This window comes from Osmia lignaria, chromosome 6 (assembly GCF_051020975.1).
Source record: "Osmia lignaria lignaria isolate PbOS001 chromosome 6, iyOsmLign1, whole genome shotgun sequence".
Taxonomy (NCBI): domain Eukaryota; kingdom Metazoa; phylum Arthropoda; class Insecta; order Hymenoptera; family Megachilidae; genus Osmia; species Osmia lignaria.
In genome coordinates this window covers 2,085,083-2,108,310 of record NC_135037.1, presented here as the reverse complement: position 1 = coordinate 2,108,310, position 23,228 = coordinate 2,085,083, and the positions used below count along the sequence as shown (strand labels likewise).

At 35.4% G+C, this 23,228-nt stretch overlaps 7 protein-coding genes across 11 annotated transcripts; 5 read left to right on the top strand and 2 right to left on the bottom strand.

Moving 5' to 3' along the window:
- The first annotated feature begins 346 nt into the window (after positions 1-346).
- LOC117601256 (nucleolus and neural progenitor protein) lies at positions 347-2,095 on the top strand. Its single transcript, XM_034317800.2, has 5 exons — positions 347-632; positions 701-1,124; positions 1,195-1,365; positions 1,434-1,648; positions 1,728-2,095. The coding sequence occupies exons 1-5, from the start codon at positions 557-559 to the stop codon at positions 2,057-2,059; spliced, it is 1,218 nt and encodes a 405-aa protein (XP_034173691.1). The 5' UTR covers positions 347-556; the 3' UTR covers positions 2,060-2,095.
- A 1,082-nt stretch (positions 2,096-3,177) lies between these two features.
- LOC117601263 (uncharacterized) lies at positions 3,178-5,131 on the bottom strand. The gene is made up of 6 exons (XM_034317816.2): positions 5,006-5,131; positions 4,779-4,924; positions 4,468-4,632; positions 4,208-4,393; positions 3,854-4,138; positions 3,178-3,775 (listed from the first exon to the last, which is right to left on the bottom strand). The coding sequence occupies exons 2-6, from the start codon at positions 4,840-4,842 to the stop codon at positions 3,672-3,674; spliced, it is 804 nt and encodes a 267-aa protein (XP_034173707.1). The 5' UTR covers positions 4,843-4,924; positions 5,006-5,131; the 3' UTR covers positions 3,178-3,671.
- Positions 5,132-5,271: 140 nt separating this feature from the next.
- LOC117601260 (Hyls1 centriolar and ciliogenesis associated) lies at positions 5,272-6,698 on the top strand. Of its 4 annotated transcripts, none has more exons than XM_034317808.2 (5): positions 5,272-5,558; positions 5,639-5,946; positions 6,127-6,232; positions 6,300-6,487; positions 6,557-6,698. In XM_034317808.2, exons 1-5 carry the CDS (start codon positions 5,468-5,470, stop codon positions 6,602-6,604), a joined length of 741 nt encoding a protein of 246 aa, XP_034173699.1. In that variant the 5' UTR covers positions 5,272-5,467; the 3' UTR covers positions 6,605-6,698. The 4 variants fall into 4 exon arrangements, with proteins under 4 accessions (XP_034173699.1, XP_034173698.1, XP_034173700.1 ...); XM_034317809.2 differs by having other exon boundaries at positions 5,274-5,558; positions 5,639-5,829; XM_034317807.2 differs by having other exon boundaries at positions 5,647-6,232.
- Positions 6,699-6,778: 80 nt separating this feature from the next.
- Positions 6,779-7,787, bottom strand: mRpL4 (mitochondrial ribosomal protein L4). The gene is made up of 3 exons (XM_034317810.2): positions 7,494-7,787; positions 6,996-7,404; positions 6,779-6,924 (listed from the first exon to the last, which is right to left on the bottom strand). The coding sequence occupies exons 1-3, from the start codon at positions 7,785-7,787 to the stop codon at positions 6,779-6,781; spliced, it is 849 nt and encodes a 282-aa protein (XP_034173701.1).
- A 184-nt stretch (positions 7,788-7,971) lies between these two features.
- LOC117601264 (DNA replication complex GINS protein PSF1) lies at positions 7,972-9,527 on the top strand. 2 transcript variants are annotated; one of them, XM_034317819.2, is made up of 6 exons: positions 7,972-8,112; positions 8,182-8,246; positions 8,332-8,638; positions 8,694-8,811; positions 8,992-9,122; positions 9,197-9,303. In XM_034317819.2, the coding sequence occupies exons 1-5, from the start codon at positions 8,044-8,046 to the stop codon at positions 9,099-9,101; spliced, it is 669 nt and encodes a 222-aa protein (XP_034173710.2). In that variant the 5' UTR covers positions 7,972-8,043; the 3' UTR covers positions 9,102-9,122; positions 9,197-9,303. The 2 variants fall into 2 exon arrangements, with proteins under 2 accessions (XP_034173710.2, XP_034173711.2); XM_034317820.2 differs by lacking the exon at positions 8,992-9,122 and having other exon boundaries at positions 9,197-9,527.
- Positions 9,528-11,272: 1,745 nt separating this feature from the next.
- Positions 11,273-18,487, top strand: cact (NF-kappa-B inhibitor cactus). Its single transcript, XM_034317801.2, has 3 exons — positions 11,273-12,325; positions 13,497-13,849; positions 16,906-18,487. The coding sequence occupies exons 1-3, from the start codon at positions 11,880-11,882 to the stop codon at positions 17,298-17,300; spliced, it is 1,194 nt and encodes a 397-aa protein (XP_034173692.1). The 5' UTR covers positions 11,273-11,879; the 3' UTR covers positions 17,301-18,487.
- A 1,587-nt stretch (positions 18,488-20,074) lies between these two features.
- Stip1 (Stress-induced phosphoprotein 1) lies at positions 20,075-23,131 on the top strand. The gene is made up of 3 exons (XM_034317783.2): positions 20,075-20,111; positions 20,497-22,034; positions 22,115-23,131. The coding sequence occupies exons 1-3, from the start codon at positions 20,103-20,105 to the stop codon at positions 22,185-22,187; spliced, it is 1,620 nt and encodes a 539-aa protein (XP_034173674.1). The 5' UTR covers positions 20,075-20,102; the 3' UTR covers positions 22,188-23,131.
- The last annotated feature ends 97 nt before the right edge of the window (positions 23,132-23,228 follow it).

Genomic DNA, 23,228 nt, shown 5'->3' with positions numbered 1-23,228 from the left:
CAAGAGTATTCTCCTAAGATTGAACCAATAAAGGGTGTCAGGTACAGATTTAATATCAAATGATTGTATGTAATTATAAAGTTTTTATTATTAATTTATTTTAATTACGCATAAAAGATTTAAACAGCCTGCGAATTCACGACGGGGTTTCGCTGCATGGACAAATTTAATGTATCGTCCTATCATTCAAGGAGCTTTGAAATATCGTGGAGTATACAAATTAGTCCCTCTTGATCCACCCCCATGTAGTCCTGTACTGTGCAGACCAGCCCCTGATAGACCGACAGATTCTACCGGCATGGTAGTATATCGTCGATGGGGGGCGTTCCTGCACCACTATATGTAAACAAACTCATGGTACCTCATTCAGTAAATTTTAAATGTAACGTGACCATTGAATGTATTTTGTAAATTGTAAAAGTACTGATAGGAACATGTATAAAATATCTTTGTATGATATATTTGTGTGTATTTATATTACTAAAAATCTATATGAAAAATAAGGTTATGTTTTGAATATATATCTTGAAAGTAAGTATATTATAAATAAATCATTATGGAAGTTATATGGAATCACATACAGTTAGAACGCCCGCCAAATGTAACTTGCCATGTTAGGCATCAAAAATTTGGTGAGTCTGAAATATTTAAAACTCAGTGCCATACAAATGTAATAATGTTCTTCTTTTTTCATTATTAGATACAACAGCGTTTTTAACAACATTAGAGAAAGTTATAAATGATTTAACTTCTCAAGATTTATTACACAAGGAAGCAGCAATTTTAAGCAGAATAATTTACCGTATGAAAACCAAATTTCGGAATGACAAGGGTGTTAAATCTATGCTTAAAGTGAATAAAGTCCTACTCAACTACCTCTCTTTACAACTTAAAAAAGAATATGAAAATTTGAAAAGCTTTGTTGAAATAAATAATAATTATGTTATATTACCTAGTAAACAAATGGTAGAATATGTATTGGTTAGAACACAGGGTTTTGCAAAGCTCATGTTACGCCTGGAAGAAGTTTCAAAACATTCTGCACATTACCTCAAAAGTAGAATGGGTATAGGTCATGCTTGGATTATTGCTGTTATTGCATATGCTGTTGTTAGCAGAATATGGTTAGTTTATTCATTATTTCAGATAGATCTGTGTCTAAATAAATCTGTAGACTGAAATATTTGGTTACAGGCTTTTATCAAGACATTTAGTTAAGCAATCTTGTACATGGTACAATGATTTATATGGATATTTAAAATCATTCAATATTTCTGGAGTATCCTGGCTTCCTGATAACTATGAACTTCCAAGTGATTTAAAGTTATGGTTGTCAGTGCCATGGATAGATGAACCTATTCCAAGGCATGTATCATCCTTGCAACAAATTATTATGCAAAATCTTCATAATTAAATATTTTATATTTGTGCAGTGTTCCTAGTAGTTATGGATTACAAAATTCAATGTTTAAACTCATCATACCACATGAATATGATTCTGATGAAGATACAAGCTTTAATATGCAATACAATACGGAAAAAACGAATTCTGAAAATGAATCATTGCTGATAGAAAAAGAAAATGTCACTTCTAGTGTGGTACCAATGAGTGAGAACAAAAGTATTGTTCCTGATGTTGATACAGGAGGTATACAAATTAAATGACAATTACAATTTTATAACAAACGTACATATAAAAATAATTCATCGCTCTTTTTGTTTTATAGAAGTTATAGATCGCCGTACTTTCTACAATCTTAATCATCAAAAAAAAGATTTCAAAACTGTAAATGATAAAGATACAAGCCCAAAACAACAGAATTTCCCTAAAAAGAAAAGTGTAGAAAAATTATTAACATTTGATAATGTTAAAATTAAATCAGATTTAGTAATGTTATTAAATAGGGAATCATATTCTGGTTTAGATAAGTTACAATGGAATATAATTAGAAATAAAGGTAAAAAATTATTAAATAAATTAGATTCCTGTTCCACTGAATCAAAGCGGGCAGTTTTATTAAAAAAGGTAACGAAACGTATACAGTCGTGGATTACTTAAATACAGTATGTAACAATCAACAAGAAGGATAATAAGGTATAAATAAATTTTATATTTATGACCAATTTAGAATTGGCAATTTTTATTATCACGAAACCTATTTGATTTATTAGTAATCAAATTATTTATTTTACTGCGTTTGAAATATTTCGTATATTTAAGCTAATGGAGGTAGCGAAAATTAAAAGTATCTTATGATTTAAAATCATATAAAGCCGATCGGAGACGAAATTGTTGAGTAATTAATGCATATCATAATCTGGATGTACTCGTATTGTATGCCGATGTAATCTCATCCACGATTGCGATCCGAAATCAAGCTGCCTCTTCTTCATGTTGTTGAAACAACAAGCACGAAACTGCCGGGTGCCACAAATATCGGCACATTCTCTGCCACATTGATCGCATGAAATAGTTTCTCCAAAGATCCACAAAGCACATACTATGAAACAGAACCATCAAAGAAATCAACTTTATAGTCTATTTATTTATTGCATCACTGCCTGAAAAGAACATCTTTCTAATTTTATAAAACTATAAAATACGATCAAGTTAAAAGAAATGCATTTATGGATGCCCTGACACAACTTTAAGTTCAGTAATGAATGTTAAGTAGGTAATTACAAGTTACAGCATGTACAAGATGCGCAAAGTAATATATAACTCGATTAGACTTTCTTAAAGTATCAGGATTTTGATGTAGAATACTACATACATAGGTGCCAATTAGTATAGCGTTAACGAAGGATTTTATCAATGAAAAAGGTAAATGCAGTAATACTATAATAATTGTTTCGAATAATATTCTGACGGCATCATCCTCTCAAAGTAAAGATTATAGCGTGGTCAGCGATTTAATCTAATTCAGATCCCACTGAACGTTTCATTATTCTCGGGATATCTCTGTTCCCATAAATATTGTGAAATATATTTTACGATTCAATGAAATTTAACATGAATTATTAAAAACAATACGGATCAATTCTTTTACTTTAGTGTTTCAATGTTAAATCTTTATAAGTAATAAAAATAATATCGCTTACCTGCGAGCAACAGGATCACACAAGTACAATTCATCTTCATATTGGACGACCAAATTAGTTTTTAATTCAGCTAGGAAGCACGCACGACGAACAAACGCTTTAAATGAAAAAACACAATTACTTATCATTTTCACGACATTTATTGCAAAAATCGGTTGATATTCTGATCAAAAATAATTAAAATGAAATATTCAAATGCCTAAGCATGGATTGCTATGCGTTAAATAGAAGAGTTGTAATAAAATAAAATATTTGAAATACCAGTGATAAAGATGTCAACTTGAAGACCGTTTGCAGATGAATGCCGAGGACCAAATGATAATCTCATCGAGGATCGCTACATCAAGATATATATCCCCACCAAGTCATGTCACCTCCTTCATCTTTAACGCACACGCAATCGCATTTTCTGTCTTAATATAATATTCAACGAGATTTCTGTTTATAATAATCCACTTTACTAATTCCAAGTGCAATTTACCAAATTAGCCTGCATACATTATTATACAAAGTAGATGAAACAAAGGTAAAATACTATTTTAATTTTCCTTTTCTTATGACGTTAACTGTTATTTTGACAATATTAAAATATATAAAATGATAATGACAATGTTGGTGTTAACAGGTCTAACTTCATCTCCTGATGCATTGCTGGTTTGGGCTAATGATTGAACTGAAACACATAGAATAAGAATAATTATAAATTTGTGAACATTCTATTATTTTACATATTTATTGCGATTTTTCGAACCAGGGTAGTAGACGATCCTCTTCCTGCGTTTGTAATCCGTCCGAGGAATGGAAATTTCACAATCAATTAATATAGGTTCGAGAATGTTATTTAAAATCGTACTACGACTCACGGAGAGAACACCTTCTTCCATTTTTACTATTTCATCATAATAATTATCGACTTCAATTCCTTCTATGTAAAATTTTAAAATTGGTCGTGGTTGTGCCTCATATTCCACGCATGTCAGATTCAAGTGACTTTCATTGAAATAAGAAACATATATCTTTACATCAGTTTCTGGAGCTGCAAATAAATATCTCCCGATAATATACGGGATATATTTTTTAATAATTATATAAATCATAAAGCTACCATAAACAATCATGTTCATGGTCGCCGAGTCTTCTTCTTGAAACGTGCTGATTGTACAGGCATATTCTCCTCCCATTTCGATGCTGACCATTTTTATATGTATAATGGATTTTGAATTAGGATGTCGTAAATTTGACTCGGGGTATTCAGTGAATCCGTTCAAAACTCCCACGTCCTGTGGCGGCACTATGGTACATAATAAGAAAAACAATGTGTGTCGTATAGATTCAGTTATATAAATAGATTAAAAATAAAATTACTTGGTGGTATCCATTGATAGACTTGGTCCATGTTATGATACCACTTTATCACGAGACCATTTTCGTCCTTTCTGACATTGTAAATACATGATAGATCGATCGGTCCAGTACCATTACGCACGACTGGCGGCACCTCCAAAGAATGAATTTTTGAAGCATGTATGTCTGGAAAGCAAGCTTATTTCTTAATCAATACCTATCAGTTATTAAAATACTGAAATATTAGAAATGTTAATAATTCATTGTTTCTCAACGCTCCATTCACTGATGGTTAATGTTAAGTTTTGAGAAATGTTTCGAGAATATATTACCTGAAAGCAAGCTTGATATCACTGTAACGTGGAACAGAAAAATCGCACCCGTGATCGACGGCATTTTCTACGAAGATCAGTTTTCAGACTGATGCACAATTAAACCATGCTTCGTTAAACTTAAATCCAAGCGCAGGTGAAAGGTTCTGCGCAGTTACCGATTATATTGGTGATTGTACAAACATTTTAAAATTATTCAACAATGAAACAACTGATTAACATCTTACCTGTCAACCACGGTACTTAATTGTGCAAAATGTTTTTAATTATCAAATGCTTACATAGGATTCTATTTAATATAAACATTTTGTATTTCATAATTGATCGCAGTACTTTTCATCAACACTTCGAATTCTTGCAAACGGTCTTTTTAATTCCTACTTTCTGTAAAAGATGGCGGGTATAGAAATTTCAGTGCGATATTCTTCATTATCAACCAGTGCGATCCATCGATCACTTAGCTTGATATAGTTCCTAAGATCATCGTTCTGAATTGTAGAGAGCGCAACAAAAATGAGAAAAAGGTTTTGTGCGACTCTCTATTTGATTATAAATACTCATGACTATGGGAAATGTAACTGACTTCAACGTTTCTGTCATTTGAATGTACAGTGAATACAAAAACAAACTCAGCCGATTTTTATTGTTGTCCTTTATTGTTATAAGATAGTTTTATTTATTCTTTTATAATGGATGACGATCCGAGAGAAGTACTTGCTCTGTTGAATTCATTAGGATTCGTTGGAATTACCGGGCAACAACTTAAAGCTTTTATGAAAGGTAGTTATCTCAATATTTTATTTCTACCTTGTTTTTTAACGCAGCTTTTTATTAATATATATTATTTTTGTTAATACAAGATTTAAAGCTGTACAGGAAAATCAAAGAACACGAAACGAAACGGAGAAAAGAAGAAATGAAAAGAAAAATATTACATAAACAACACAATATGATCAAAGAAATTCTTAGAGAACATAATGCAGAACATTTAATTGAAAGTACAATATCTAGTAATTCTTCTAGTTCTTATATCGACAGTTCCCTTGTGAAGGTAAGGGTAAAATGTTTATCTAATGGAAAAGAAAATAAAGAATCTAACTCTGAAGAAAATTCTGCAAGAACCAGACAAAAAATAAATGTAGTCAAATCAGAACCTAAAACTAGAGAGGTATTTGATCATTATACTATTAAACCTACTAGTGTACCTTGTAAAGAAAATGATATACTTCAGCAACAAAGTAAAACTAAATATCTTGAAGGTTTGAGAAAAGATACTTATCTGAGGAAACAGCATGAAACTAATGCAGAAACTGATAAAATAATACATGAAAAATCGACATCTTTGCAGTGTGCACGTCCTATGAGTGCTCCAAATATTTTAGAACGCGAACAAGACCATATTGGTAGTAGTCAAACAAAAAGTACACAGTCTACAAAGTCTGGATCAAAGTCATGTAAGGTTTTAATGTATTTTATATAATGTACTATGAGTGTAACAATTTGGCTTTATATGTTATACAGTTATAAGACCATGGAGATTACAACCAGAAGTTCAAAAAGCCTTAAGTGCTAGAAAGTCTGATCCTGTAATGCTGTATCAAAAATATCAGCAAGAGTGGAAGCAGATGTCCTTTCCTGGAGAAGCTAAACATTCAAGCATAAGATGGGCAATTCGTGAAAAAATGTTGGGTGGAGATCCTCATCCCATGGTAAAGATTATTTAGATGTAATTTAATTTATTTATCGTTTATTACTAATAATTTACATCCCTTTTACAGCCTCTTCCTAAAAAGTCAGCTAGTATGCCAATGCTAAAAAAAAAATGACCTTGGTTGAATTAGGGATTAAAATTTTTCAAAGGAGTAAATAATTATGAAGAAATTTGTACTAATAGGTATGTTACATTGAATAGTTATAAGGAAAAATTGTTTGCTATTATTAAAAATAAATACAGATTGATAAATGGTAAACAGGTATTTAATGTTTGCTTTTTTTATTTTCTAAATCTGATTAAGTTTAAACTTCTTTGTTAATATTTTATAATCTGGCCTATGCATGTGATATAATATTCTATCCTCAATTAAACGTGCAGCCCTTTCAGTGAGGATTAAAGTGTCATGTTTTAGCATACTGTAAACATTTAACCCTGAAAAATAAGTCAGAAATAAATATATGTTATATAATAATAATATTTAATGTGTCTGATATTTAACTTACCATATACAGGCATTAAGTTCACATGTTTTATTGTGTCTGTAGCCTCTGTTATGTTCGGGGGCATAATATCCTCAGTATCAACAAACAATACAGAAGGACCCCAATGTCTTGTTTCTATCAATTCGTCGATATACGAGGATTCATTTGTTGGAACTTCAAGATCATTAATTATGTATAAATCATCTTGAGCAAGTTTGATAGATAATGTGCTTGTAAGTCCAGCAACACGAGCGAAGAAAGGAAGCATATAGAAATGTGGTGTAGGAGATCGAGGTCCATGTGCAACACCACCCTTTCGCCATAATGGCGAACGTATACTTCCATGACGGGCACGTCCCAATCCTTTTTGCGGCCATGGTTTTCTACCACCACCCCTTACTTCTGCTCGAGTTTTTGTATTTGCATAGTTCTAAAATAAAGCATTAATTCTGTTTTTTAGCAGTTTTAATAATGTTGATATTTTTTTTTTAGAAACAATTGATATAGTTTGACAATTACCACCCAGCGGTACATTCGTTGCCATTGAACATTCCTATGGATAATATCTATTCGTGGAGCGGCACCAAAAACATCGGGATGTAAAGTTACAAGTCCCAATTTTTTTCTTTCAATAGTGTCTAAGTTCTCTATCCATACCTCTCGTGGTTTTTGATAGAAAAACTTTTCATCTTGGTAACTGACCTTAGAAATGATCGGACTGGTTTGCTCTGTGATCACTTTCGTACAATACGTTAGTGCTTGATACGAACATGTTTGTACTTTTGTGATGACATTTCTGAATAACATTGACATTTTTATAAGATTTCTTTTTTGTATTAGATTCACACGGTGTATGTTTATTCGTTCATAACCTAAATACAGCAATTCAGTGGCGCACCTGGAGGGGGGTAACGCAGTACCCACAAACTTTTAACTCTAAGATGTCGCTGTAAGACTTCATAGATGACACTACTAGTAAAAGTAAACAGTGTATTTTGTGCAGCAACAAGCCATTTAAAAAATATTTATTGTTGTATCCATTAGTTGATACTGTTATTCTTATAAAAAAATGTTTGGAAAGAAAGCATTCAAGCTTATATCAGAACTAGATTTATCTATGGATCTTCTACCATTTAATGTAAGTTATGTAAAGTTAAATTTATTTAAATAAAGTAATTCAGTAACTAAACATAATTGTTATTCATAGGAAATACTAGTAAAAGAAGTTCTTGACGAAATGAATTCTCTCTATAAAGAAAATTTGTATGATAGGTTTGTATGGAATGGAGGATCTATAGAAGTTGATTATGGATTGGAAGAAATTTGTTGTTTTAAAAGCAAAAAACATTGTTTTTAGTAATGCCATTCGAAATGATGACAATATGACTTTATTGCCATCTGTACAACTTAGACACATAGTATTGACCAGAAACAAAAGGTGTCTTTTAGCATATGTATATAACAGAATGAGAAAAATAAGGGACCTACGTTGGGAATTAGGAAGCATTCTGCCACCAGAAATAAACTCTAATCTATTAAATGCTGAAGTCCAGTGGTTTCAAGCATATAACAAATCTTTAGCTACATACATGAGATCACTAGGAGAAGACTATGGATTTAATATAACAGCAAATATGTTGCCTCCAAAGACTCCTTATGTAGAGGTAAATAAATGAAGCATTCATATTTTTTAACATTTAAACATACCAATTGTTCTAGGTGAAATGTGTGACAGACTTTGGAAAGTTGGAACTTGAGGATGGTCAAGTTATTTTACTAAAGAAAAATACATATCATTTATTACCCAGAGCTGTATGTGAACCACTTATACGGCAAGGTATACTTGAACATAACAGCTCATAATCTGTTATTTTTATAATTTGTTGCAATAAAAATTAAATTAATTTTTATTTTTTTTATATTTTCAAAATTTTTTTAAACATGTTATATCCATATATTTTAATGAAATTCAAATACACTTTCCCTTGTATCAAACTGATCCTCCTTTCTCATCCAGAATCAGGTTTAAACATTTGTCAGCCCGTATGTTCCACGTTTCATCAGGAATTTCCCATATACATACATAAACTAAAATCCCGCGTAACATGTAGTAATCGAACAGTTTAAAATTCGCCCTCACACGATGCGGTACGCCATGATCATCTGTTACGTTATTCGTTCATAATAAGTGTTTATATATTTAACGTATAATTTCATTACAGAAATCTATTATTTAAAAATTTCTTCTCTTTCATCCTGGGACGACACAGGTATGCGCTGATTTTAACATGGTTTTCGATCATTACACTTTCGAAGAGGTCTCCGATTGAAGGTAAGCATTCGCTTAAAAAGATAAATTTAAATCAAGTGGAAAAGATTCTTCGATTATGCCTGCCATTTAAACGTGCGATATAAGTGTAAAAACATTCAGAGTTGTATCAGGACTATAGTAAGGTAACCATAAGTGGAACAATCCTGTATTTTAATCCATCTTCCCGCTTTGTCTTTGAGTCACCGTACTTTCCCAACTCTTGTACAGTTAAGGTATCATCGATATGACCAATTTTCTTAGAAAAAGTAATTAATTGATATTTTGTCGATTCGGTAGATCAGTGGGTAGAAAGCGTTTCTCCTAAAGGAAGACAAAAATCGAAGCACGTGTAACGTAGATACGACGTGTTAAAGTTCACTGAAAGGTATAACAATGAACTCATTGATAATATTCGGGTATATCTATCGGTGAACTGGTTTTCGTGAACGATGCAGAGATAATATCATTTTCTGACCTTATCGCAATCAGGTTTTTCCCCAGATATCATCTCACTAGCTATGTTCTGACCGAAAAAAAAAATGTATGTCCATGATTTTGCAATCAAGTACAGGAACATTTTTTATCAACTCTAGAATTCTTTTCCTTTTGATAAGAAAGAATGTCTCACTATCGTGTGTTGTTCCTCACGAACGACTGACGAAAAAGTTAATTACATCATTGATGAACGATTATATAATTCGTTTATTATCGATAGCAGGATCAAGATCATTATTTTATAGGCAGCTGTTTTTCGATCGCTTGCCAATGACTTCATTGACCAATTGTACAATTTATGATTAGCGGAACTATTAAATTATAGCGAAGCAACAACAGATATTTTAATTTGTTGTATTCAACAGGTGTTTCTTATAAATCCTGCCAATGATGAATTTAGCATATCTTATGAAACTATTTTATTTCCCGAATAGAAAGCTAAACTTTCCTTGTATCTTTTTATAACAATTTTCGTATGAGGAAAATCTGCTTTATTTCACACCAGATCCGTTTCATAATAAGTCGCAGAATGTCTCGTAAATTTAACACATGATGGATGTCCTCTTTTTAACGTATGTAAATTCGTAGGAAATACCTGTTGGCATTTTAAAATTTCTCGGGTAGTGTTATCATTGTACCGGCCGTTTGTGTAACGAACGATAACAGGTATATGTCCTTTGTTTTACGACTGAATGTCAGTAATCATTGGGGAAACCCGCGTTTAAACGACCATGAATAGGGCGGAGAATTCTATGTTGGTTTTGAAAACGTTCGTTCATCTTCTCGGTATATTGTCATGCGGTAATAACCCTGGAGATTACTGGTAAATATCGGTAGACTTTCCAAATCGGAAATGTCGGTGGAATTTCCGGTGTGTTAACGCCATGATGGATTAGCGATTCAAAAAGAAAGTAGAACAGTGAAATTTACTCATCTTTGTGTAGAAACTGCACGATAATTGCTTTTCAGTTGTTTGACAATCATCATTTGAAAGAGAATGAGATATAATGAAAAAAACGATAGATAAACTGCGAGCAGGCAAACAGTTGCATGAAAGATGATCTGTGTAAGAAGGTATTTTCGATAGGAATAGATAAGAAACATTTTAAGACATGATTCTGGTATTCTGGTTCAGGAAAAGAATATACATCAACGATACAAATTAAAATATTCTCATGATACTGATTGTAGCCAGAATTGTAAGATCAAGCAGGAAGTTCAGGTTCAAATGTCCAATGACGAAAATGGTATTTCGTCGGAATACATCCGTGCACATTGTAAACATTCTTGACATTTAAATAAATACGAGTAATGTTTACGGGGTTTCCGATCCGGCTTTCTTTTTCTAAACTGGTTATCTAAAGAATGCCAAGTTAAATCGAGTACACAATGTACACGTACAGCTGGCCCTGCCAGAGGACGATGGGTTTTCCCACCCCTACTCTATTCCCTTTAACTGACTACCGCCAGAGGCGGTACTGTGCACCGCGGCCATCGTCGAAGTCACTCGGCGTGTCATCTAAAATCTCTGATCAGTTCGTTTTTAGACAGCGTGGTGGTTGCTGTTTCGACTGTATACACGATTACATCTGTTTTTCTTACGCTTTCATTTCGTCGAAACACGAAATTATCGTATTGTTATCAAATATTTATCGGGCTTCCAGCTGTACAGTAACGGACAGATTTTTCGTTTCTTCATAAAACGCAAAATATATCGTGGGATGACGTAAACTCGCTCCGATATCTACACGAAATTAGAGTCGAAACGAGAATGCGACGACAACGAGAAATCGAATACATAAAAGAAGCCAGCTGTTCAATGGAATTGACGATCGAACGATCGGTCGAATAAAACGGAGCAGTGGCGTCGCTTGCGAACGAACGAAAAGAGAAACGAACGAAAAAATTCTTAAAGGCCGTGTTTTAATCGGATTGAGAAAGCTACGCAGACGCGTCGCATCGAAATTTTTCAGAGGAACGTGGTATACGTACACAGTGCCGCCGTGTATATACAAAAATCGCGAGTAGTTTTCCAAAAATCGCGAGTAGTTTTCCTATCGATCCAGCCGGACAGTCGATCCACTGGTGCGCGATCAAAAATGTGGCATTCGTCGAGAAAGACACCGATGGAGAAAAATGTTCCAGAAAACGAAGAAAAGTGTGAGAAGCAGCACGACTCGGGTGACGCTGATTCTGGTTTCCTATCCGGAGGAAATCTTCAAGTCAGTTCCGAGCTAAGCGAAGGTGAATTAATTGCCGCGACAACCGCACCCCAGGCTCCAGAACCAATGAAAGTAGACAGCGGTGTAGATCTCGGCCTGAGCGAAAGCTTGAGCCAGCTTACGCTGAAACAAGTTACATTGAATCCTCTCGCTAGTGGCAAAGTTCAAGCCGAACCGACTGTCGAATTGATTCCTGTCAGTTCCGACAAGCTCAAGCAATACGATGCTTCGATATTACAACACGAATCGTATCAATCTACGGAGAAGCCGTTCAATGAGGAACCTTGGCAGCTTTACTACACACAGGATGATGATGGGGACACGTAAGTAATCTATGCTCTTCCTCCTTCCGTTGAAAACAAGCCTGACCTATTAATGATACGCAATTAACTCGTTTACTTTCTCTAATTATTCTTATTTTCGTCACGATTTACATTGTACATCAAAATGAAAAATTGTAATTTTTTGGAATTCCCAGACACATCGAAAATCGCTTAAAATTAAATAAATCGAGATATTAGATGTCTATAATTCGTCGCGGTTGGCGCATGCTCCTTGGTCAGTGCAACCTGTAGCCCGAGTTGCATTGAAACCAACATTAATGTTTTTAAGCAAATCGATCGATGCTGCGGTAATAATAGCGTGCTGTTGAATGGACGCGGGATTCTTTGTATAATACGATGGAAACGATGACTCCTGAAACTACGACACCTAATCGTTTTCTTAGTATTTTCATTCATCGTACTTCCGCGGCCTAACTATATATCTTCTATTGCGCACTATTATAATGCGTATACCTATAACCTATCTGATATATTTCCTTTAATAAATTGAGGAAAAAAAAAGAAGACGATACCGAATAAACAATGGTGCGAACAGTATTAAGTATAATATTTCAAGATAAGTACCACGATCAAGTACAATTACTATTCTCTCGAATCGCTCAGAAATATGTTAATTGAGGTAAATATCGTAACGCGTCATCATATACGCGTGAATCGAGCGATCGTGTCTCGTACGTGTTTTACATCGCTAAAGCTCGTTGACCGATTGAACCGTTGCAACGTAAGATATGCGTTCGCGAGATCGTTTTGACCGTGATACGTCAGGCGCCGGCGTACAGATATCTGTACCTCCCCGTTCCCTTAACACAGCTCATGCTGAATTATAGTAACTTTTCTTTGTTTCGTTCCGTTTCTTGTTTAAACAATATCGATCTTGCATATCGATACAACGCTTTATCAAAAAAATACATCATTGGCCCCTGACGAAACGATGACCTTTGCTCGGGGAAAAAACAAATTGTACGAAATGGAGGAAAAAATATGAAGATGTTGCAACTAGTCGTCACGTGTATAGCCACGGGTAACCAATATTAGCCCCGTAGGTTAGAAACGATAATAAAATTCTTTTTTTACACTCGAACAGACTTGTACCGTAGAATATAAATTCATAAATAAATCCCTGCTAAAGCTTCGCCATTTTTTTTTCCAGGCAGCTGCACATAGCCATAGTGCAAGGTTTCCTAGAGGCTGCGTTCAGTTTGATAAGAATGGCACCTCATCCTTGCCTGTTGAACATCTTGAACGACGATGGTCAGTCACCCCTGCACCTGGCTGTGTTGACCAGGCAACCGAGAATCGTAAGGCGGCTAATTTTGGCAGGTGCAAATCCGGCATTGAGAAACTTCCGTGGTAATACAGCCCTACACCTGGCATGCGCCACCGGGGATCTTACCTCGGCGAAATCCCTAACCGACCCCTTGACGCCGCTCGAAAGAAATTACCTGCTTTACGGAAAGAAAGTACCTGCGCTGCCGCAGAATCTCGAACAACGGAATTACGATGGTAAGCTATAATAACGATTTATGGCCCCTCTGTCCACGTGCAATCGCCATGTGGCTAATTGAGTTAATTGATGACTGTTACATGACTCAGGTTAAAAGTTTTGAGAAGAAGGAGATTGCGAAATGAAACCACCGCACCACGATTTATAGCTTAGTCGTATATTAATAATTTTGTGTACGTGTTGCCCGCAAGATATAATATATGGCAGGGTATAATAAGTATAAATTTAAATTTGTAATCATTGTAGTCATGAGAAACATTGCGATTACACGTGGTCCGTTATTAGTTTCGTCTCGATTTTTCTGTATTTTGCTTCAATCGAAGGATATCTTTTCTCGGTTGATTAAAACTGTATCCTTAACACGCGTTACGTGACCTCCAGTTGAACAACTGAAAATAAAAAATTGTTTGACTGGTGAAATCAAGTGCCCGGAAAGTTGCGAAGTTATCCTCAAGGATGATACGGTAGCATGACTGAATAAAATACTTGGAACAGAGCGTGTCCTTATTAATGGACACAATGGAGAGAAGATCTTTTGCCAAGAAGGAAGGAAGCTCGCGTGACGCGTATTTCTCGTATTACTCGGTGAGAGGACAAACGAAGAGTCGGAAAATCCTAACAACTTTTACCGCATAAAGCAACAGTCATTGGCATCGCGCGTGCGGCACAAAACAAATCCTGTAGCCACGATTACGCGCGTATTTCCCATGATTTCATCAAAGGATCGAGAATGATCCATTGTTACCGTTCGTTTAGCTGGCATTTTCATTGTCAGTTGAACTTCAATGCCGATTGACCGATCAACGTATTCATTTTTTTTTTTTGTTGCTTTTTTTATATCAAGTTTACCCGAAAAATTCGCATAAATTCCCATGAATTCAAGTACAGAGTGGCTCAATAATTATAGCAATCTTCTTTGGAACGTTAGAACGTTTCAAGGTGTTTGACCGGTTCGAGGAAAAGTTTAGTCAGAAGACTTCCCTCTTCTGGTCCTTGTCGTCATGGTCCATGCATCTTCCTGGGCTTAAAATGTTCCCGCCTTGCCACGCTTTTCCTTCGTATTTTCAGACGTCGCTGCCTCATGCTGGACAAAATTGTTAGCGGGTACGGTGAACGTCGATTATTTTTCAAAGTTCCGGAATTCCCACATAACGTCATCCTTAACACTCCATTCTGGGCTTACAGCGGCATGGATGCGCACGCGAACCCGGCCTCTGCTATTAGCTGCGTAACCGGCTGCTTTTGGACCATGACGAAATAATTAAGCTACGCTTTTGTATCGAATAGTTTTCGCAAGCTCGCGTGCTTCTTCAACGTGACGCGATTTATTCTACAATACCCTGTGACGTATATGCTTGCAGGTAGAAAAACGTAAACATTTGCGTGCCAGTTGTAGAACGAATACTCGATTAGAAAGGTGTAACACGCTTTCTTGGTACGCGACCTGGTGCCATTGTCAATGAATAATATTAACCCTGTAACTCTGAAGCCTTTCTAAGAAAAAAAGAAGGGCAATCAGTAAGTAGGGTAGGAAGAAAGTAAGAGGAAAATAGTGATACGCTCGGAATACACCCAACGGAATTTTGGCGCGCCGTCTTGCGAGTGCGTGCGTGCACGCACGTTACATCACGCGGCGCGATGAGACAGAGTAGCCAAAGCTGAAGCCGGCAGATGTTTTTGATATTTAAAAATACCTGCGCGACTATTTACGTGTCGTGATATTCTCGCCTCGGTACGACTCGATCCGACTCGGGAAACCCCACAACGGCGTAGCAGTCGGTGGAACGTACCTCGTTTTCACCCCTGACAAATTATTTTCTCTTCTCCTTTCCTTGGAAAACGGGATATTTTTTTATTAAAGTATCGGCTAAAATGACTTTCCTCCTTCAACGCTTGATCTACCAAGAAACTGAAAATGATTCATTTTTTTGAAAGGGAGTGTCGAGAAAGGAGTGCCTAGCACCTGTCTTCTTTGTTTAGTTTCCTTTATGCACGAAGACAAGGTCTCCCTAGTGTCTTCCTAGGTTCTTTCAGAAATAAAGGTAAGAACAAAGGAAGCCTCTTCCCTATACATAGACACTGCCTGGCACCTCGGTATAGGATCCAAATTAATTTACACTTAACAGTTTAGTAAAATGGTTCCAGGTAACCATTCACTAAAATCAGAACCGAGAAAGGATTAAATAGCATTCAATTTAATGTCGATTCGATGTTTATCAACTATCATGATTTAACATATTTTCACTGGTAAACACAGGAAAGCAAAAGTCATTCAACCTTGTCAATGACCAATAGTAATTACAATATTATCGATACGGTATCGAGAACTCGGGAAATTCCAAGTTGCATAAATCGCCTATTTTTTTTAGAATGTATTCGTCTAACGCCATCGCGATAGTTTCGTGTGTCGACGTATTTTGCTTGATCGGCATTATTGATCAGACAGATTGGTAATTAAATTCCGCCAATGTTAGAGCTGTTGCTAATGGTAACAAGGAGATGGTTAATTTTAGCGGTTACTTTGATCGGTACGAACCTAGTTTGGACCGCGGGACGCCAGCCAAACCTCCGACGACAATGATTCACCGCGTCTTCCTAGTTCTATCTATATCTTGTAGAAGCATGTGACTCGGTCGCATCGGTTATGATGAACATCGACTTTTCATTCTCTCGTTCAACTTGTTCGATTAAAAAATAAATGACGCATCCAACTTCGACCCTACGTTACCAAGAGTTTCCTTCTCTTTCTCTTTGAGCTTTTCTAATTTTACGAATGACTAATTAGAGAAACGTTTGAGATACAATTGTAGGCGAAGTGAAAATAACACACGAGTTTAATTAGACGGGAGAATTTGCCTCTTCTTTCCTGTAGGACGGCTTCTTCAAAGGTCAATTCCCAAATCAAATTCGCGGTCGAAAAGAATAGTTTTCAAAGCCGTGTCTTGACCTTTTGTAAACCGTTAATTCCGTTATTATATCTGATTAAAAACAGTAACACGCGTGGGAAATGAAATCGAATATATTATATATTAATCATGAACTTTTCATATTTCAGGAGAAATGTGCTTGCACATAGCAGCCTCCTCAGGCCACGTGGAGTTGGTGCGCCTTCTGTTACGTCTTGGAGCAGACCTCGAAGCCAGAGAAGCTTTGGCGGGAAAGACGGCTCTTCATCTGGCCGTGGAACGCGGTTGTCGATCGGTAGTCGCGTTTCTTCTTCAAGAATGCAGGCCTTGTTTGGACACGCGGACGTACGCTGGGATCACTGCTTATCAGATAGCGTTGTGTTTCGATGGCCAACTAGCCAGGGAACTAGTGAGGCTAGGAGCAACGCCGCAGCCGTTACCCGAGTCGGACTCCGAGAGCAGCGACGAGGACGAGAGCACGACGACGAATTATATGCCAGCGATCGCGAGACTCAGGCAGAATGTGGTCGGCGTTAAAGTATAAAACTCCATCGATCAACATGCTGGACTAACGTTATTTTTTAGTCGCTGCGTTTTAGTTGACCGTAGCATAATTAAAAAATATTAAGCCTCGGATGGCAGAGCCGGATCTTTGCTGACCCAATGTATGACTTGGAATTTAAATTTAATTTGAAGTTTCTTCAACGTAGGCTTCCTACAATTAAAAGTAAGCGTATAGGAAAAAGAATCTCCTGTCATTTGCTTTTAATCTTGGGATAACCTAGGGAGACCCTAGCACCTCTAGATGTTTTATAGGTCTGAGTTATAATTGATCCGACAAACGTTGTTCGAGGATTAACTGACTGTTCGGGATATCGCCGGAAAAAATAACTAGATAACTTTGCGTCGCGATACGGGTTTCAATAAAGAACACACGATTCTAATTGTATCCACAACAGTACAAGTATTACACACGTGTCGAACATGTTATTATTCATTTCGAAAGTAACTGGCACTTTGGCAAAATCGATGTCGAAGTGATCCGACGAAAATATAAACAGGAGAACGAAGGACGAAACGGAAACATTGTAACAATCAGTTAAATTTGTGCCTCTGTGAGGAGCAGCTACTTACTCGATAACGAGGGATACAAAGGAGACGATGTTGAATTTACGCTTAGAAGAGACCGCAGGATCTCGTTTATATGTACATAGATAACGAAAGCATCGAATTTTTGTTCGATTTCTATCTCTGAATGTAGTGATACTGTGGTACGCTTGAAAGCGTCTTTAACTCCAGAGAGAATATATTAAAAGCAAAAGAAAGAAAGAAACAATAGTAAAAAAGAATAGTACGTGATGAAACGTAATTTCGTTCTTCGGTTTAAGATGTACATACATATACATATATATATATATTTATATTAGATGCATTAAGAGACCAAAATAACACTTAAATAGAATATTTATGTAGAAATAGTTTACTCGAATACTACTCACAGAGTACTTCGGTGTTGTATCTAACGCGAACGTTTATAAAGTTTCCTCGTCGCCCCTTGAACCCCCACGATTCTCTCTGTCTTACCGTGTTGTACATAGTCATATTTTATTAGCAACGCAAACGTGTCGTTTTTTTACGACATCAGCTATAATAGAAAATGATACAATTAACACGTTGTTACATAACGTCTATAATTATTTTTTTAGTAATAAAAGGCCATGGAAAAATTGATCACAAAATCCTACCAATTTTTCCTCGATCGAAAAAACGATCCATTAAATCGATTGTATACATAGCATAACGCTGAACAAAAAAAATGTACGTATCCATCGTAATTAGTCGGGTACAAAATTCAAGGGACGCGTAAAGGAGAATAAAACATAGCGGCTAATTTTGCAAGAGCCGGTGTAAAAATGTGGAGCAAGGACCGGCTGTTGGTTATTTCGAGTTGGTAACGTGTAATGGTCTAGGCATTCCAAGAAGCCCGCAGACTTATTCCTTTTTGGGGGGAGAGTTTGGTTTGCGAGGCGCACAGGTTCCGGGATATATTTGGATCTTAGGGAAAAGAGGGGATCCTTCTGATCGTCTAACAGTTTCAGTCGTAAGTAAATGTTTGTTTTTGTTAACGTGTTTATTTCGTGTCAAGAATTTAATAATAATTTATGTTAATATTATTTTTACTTATTGCATTCGTCTAGCGAATGTCCGCAATGGTCATATTAATATGATATAGAGGATTCTGAATTGCATAAATGTATGTACATATAAATGGTTAGGTTTTTATTTAGAAGTATATAAATTACAAGTTAAAAAAAGCAATTTTAATATAACGGTTAGTGAACTGTTTACGAACATGAAAATATGCAACACGACTAACAGTTGGGATTCCCCAGTTACTCCAGTTCACGCTGATGGAAATACCCCGGTTCCATGGCAACGAAAGTGCTGCCAGATTAAGCAACCTTGGACACCAGGCATTTTGGTAGTCAGTCATTCATACTTAAAATTCGCCTACACCCGTGAATCATTTATTTGTACCTCTTTTAATTTTGATAGTATGTTCTCGTTCAGTTGCTATAATTTATCAAATTATATATTTTAATCTACGATCTTGTGTGTAGTTATCTTCGATAACAACGTATTCGTAACACGCTTGTCAATCGAACCGATCTGAATATATACGTTAAAACTTCTTACGTCAAAATTTTGGATAATATATGACGCTATGAGTTCAAAAACAAGTCATATTTTTTTTAAACAATATTACTCTTTGTATTAAAACATTGATTATAGTTACTTTTCTGTTTGCATTACAACACACATATTTATAGTGTAAATAATTAAATTGTAAATACATAATAATTTATACAAACTATGTGCATAAATGAAGATAATAATAAAAACTATTAAATGTAATATATTATTATTTATATATATAATAACCATGTAATTATAAAGCACAATGTACCGACTGTCGACAAGATACGTATTAACAGATACAATGCAATTGTGAAACCGCTAATTTTATAAATGAAACATAACATATATAGTATCGCCTAGTTTTAAAGCGAAATTAGAGCAGCGTTCGAATCGCCAGCAGAAAAAGAAGAGTTCGTTTTCGAAGGTACTAGAAAATTGTGGAACATAATCATGGAAAGGCATTGCATATAACTATATAGTTTCGCGACAATCAAGAAGAGGCGCTAGTTGTTCATTTCTGGAGCTTTCTGAAAATCTGCGCCGGCTCAAGAGTGAGCATTCACGAGTCATCACGTATCTTTGCGAGTGTAAAAGAACGAGTTGCGGAAAATAGAACGAAATTACTATTGTTCCGAGGTCAAGCGTTATGGACCAGGTAAACATTCTGATATAGTAGATCACCATTAAGCGGTTCTTGCACTTGAAAGACTGTAATTTTGAAAAACACTGTGTCCTTGCACGATGTCATTAATTGAACACGCTTTGCTCTAAAATTGTTGTGCTCGTCTGATTCGTGCATTCCCGCGACGTTTACCTCGTTCATTCTATCAAACTAATATTAAAGACTTGATTTTTTTCTTTTCTTTTAAGATTTTGTTTCAAAGTCCAAAATCGAAGGTTCTTGACATTTTTTTTCGTAACATGTAACTTTCTTTGTTTCGTCGTTAACATGCGTCGATTTTCTAGAAAGAACATTGTGATCTTGCAAGACTAGTTTTTATTTCATAGTGATTCCGGTTTAATATTATTGATGTTTACAGGTATCTGTGTTGAAAGAAAAAGGTAATTCTGCTTTGCAAGACGGAAGGTTTGAGGAGGCCATCAAACATTATACGGAAGCAATTGCTTTAGACACAAACAACCATGTTCTTTACAGTAATAGATCTGCAGCTTATGCTAAAGCTGGTAAATATGAACAAGCATTGGAAGATGCTGAAAAAACTGTAAGTTTAAAACCTGATTGGGCCAAAGGATATTCACGTAAAGGCAGTGTGCTTGCTTATCTGGGTAAATTGGATGCCTCTATCAAAGCTTATGAAATTGGCCTACAATTAGATCCCAATAATGCACAGCTTAAAAACAGTTTGGCCGAAGTTAGAGCTCAAAAACAAGCAGCAGCTGCCAATCCTTTCAATGCATCCGATCTCTTTGTGAAACTTGCAAATGATCCTAGAACCAAAGGTTACCTACAAGACCCAGAGTACCTAAAAATTTTACAAGAACTTAGAACCAATCCGCAAGCTCTTGCTATGAAATTACAGGATACAAGAGTACTTACAACTCTTAGCGTATTGTTAGGTATGAATACAGATATGGGTGAACCAATGGAAACAGATCCACCAGAACCACCAAAACCTAAACCAGAACCACCTAAGCCACAAAAGAAAGAAGAGGATAATCTTCCACCCGAGAAGAAAGAAGCATTGAATGAAAAACAGTTGGGTAATGAAGCATACAAAAAGAAAAATTTTGAGGAAGCACTTCAGCATTATAACAAAGCAGTGGAATTAGATCCTACAGAAATCATTTATTTATTGAACATAGCTGCTGTATATTTTGAACAGAAAGAATACGATAAATGTATTGAACAGTGTAATAAAGCTATTGAAGTAGGAAGAGAAAATAGAGCAGATTTTAAATTAATAGCAAAAGCATTTACTAGAATTGGTCATGCATACAAAAAAATGGGCAATTGGAAACAAGCAAAGGTGTATTATGAAAAATCTATGTCAGAGCACAGAACACCAGAAATTAAAACTCTCCTTTCGGACATTGATAAAATTATTAAAGAAGAAGAACGAAAAGCATACATTGATCCGGTAAAAGCAGAAGAGGAGAAAGAACTTGGAAATCAGAAATACAAAGACGGAGATTATCCAGCGGCTATTAAGCATTATACGGAAGCCGTTAAAAGAAATCCTGATGATCCGAAATATTATAGCAACAGAGCTGCTTGTTATACCAAATTAGCCGCATTTGATCTCGGATTAAAAGATTGTGAAAAATGTGTTGAAATCGATCCGAAGTTCATTAAAGGCTGGATAAGGAAAGGAAAGATCTTGCAAGGCATGCAGCAACAGGGCAAAGCACTTACTGCTTACCAGAAAGCATTAGAATTGGATCCCTCAAACAGCGAGGCGTTAGAAGGATATCGTTCGTGTGCTGTTTCCGTTAGTTCGAATCCTGAGGAAGTAAGAAAGAGAGCAATGGCAGATCCAGAAGTTCAAAGTATATTACGAGATCCTGCTATGAGACTTATCTTAGAACAAATGCAAAGTGACCCTAGAGCCTTACAAGAGTAAGTATTTTTTTTCTTTTTTATATATATAAAATAAAATCTGGTACATTGTGATAAAATGTTGATTTTTCAATTTACAGCCACTTAAAGAACCCGGATATAGCTGCCAAGTTGCAAAAACTATTGGAATCAGGACTCATAGCTATTCATTGAAAACAAAAATATCTGTATTTGTGCATAGCTCTGTGCATGACTTTATTGTCACCAAGTTCCTTTGGTATTAAAGAAACAGTACTGTTCATTATATTTTTATGTATTAGAGATATGTTCTTTAACCGTGCAGGTCGATTAATGGCGTATTTGTTCGACATCTGTATTCGAAAAAGCCGTTTAAAGTATGTTTGGTTGTACACAAGATATTTTTATGCGATGCGGTGGCCTTTTTGGTCATAGACCATTTTTGCATTGTAAGTCCTGTTACGGTAGCTGTGTATGTTTTAATATACCTCGTGGAGTATAACTCTATAAGGGAAAAAACTACTACATAATTACAAGCTTTTGCATAATTTTTACATAACACTTCCAATTGTAAATCATCAATATCATCAACATCAATCATGCAATGATTCACCTTACATTTGTTATGTGGTCTAGAGTAAAGAAATTATCTTAAAGCAGATTGTTCTCGATAAATGTTTCCATGCATTAAACGAACGTGTACCTAGTTTTATTTTATAAGTGATACAATTTTGATTTAAAGTACTAGTACTGTAATAACGAAGAAAAATAACAATAGCTAGTAATTACTATGTAATTATGATAGTTGTATGATTTATTTGAGATCAAATTTGGTTTGGTACAAGGATATGGTAAAGGATGCGTGAACATAGAACATTCTTGAATAATTGCTCTGATATAGTGTAAGAACTTTTGTTTATTGAAGTTTTAGCAGTTATACATTTATGTTCACAATTTATAAGCATTAGCATAATACTGCATAACATATCCGTTACTTTTTTCTCCTTTTAATTCTTCTGTTTTAAAGATGGTAGTTATCAATAATTAACTTCATGCTGGAAACATCTTAAATAACGATACGACAAGAAGAAGGATAATGGCAAACCAAATAAATACATCGAAAGCATACAAAATTATTTGGTGTTTGCTGTTTTTATTCCCTCTGAATAAAACATTTTAATTGTGTATAGTTTCTCATACATTGGTTACGTGGTGTATTTGTTATACATATATCCT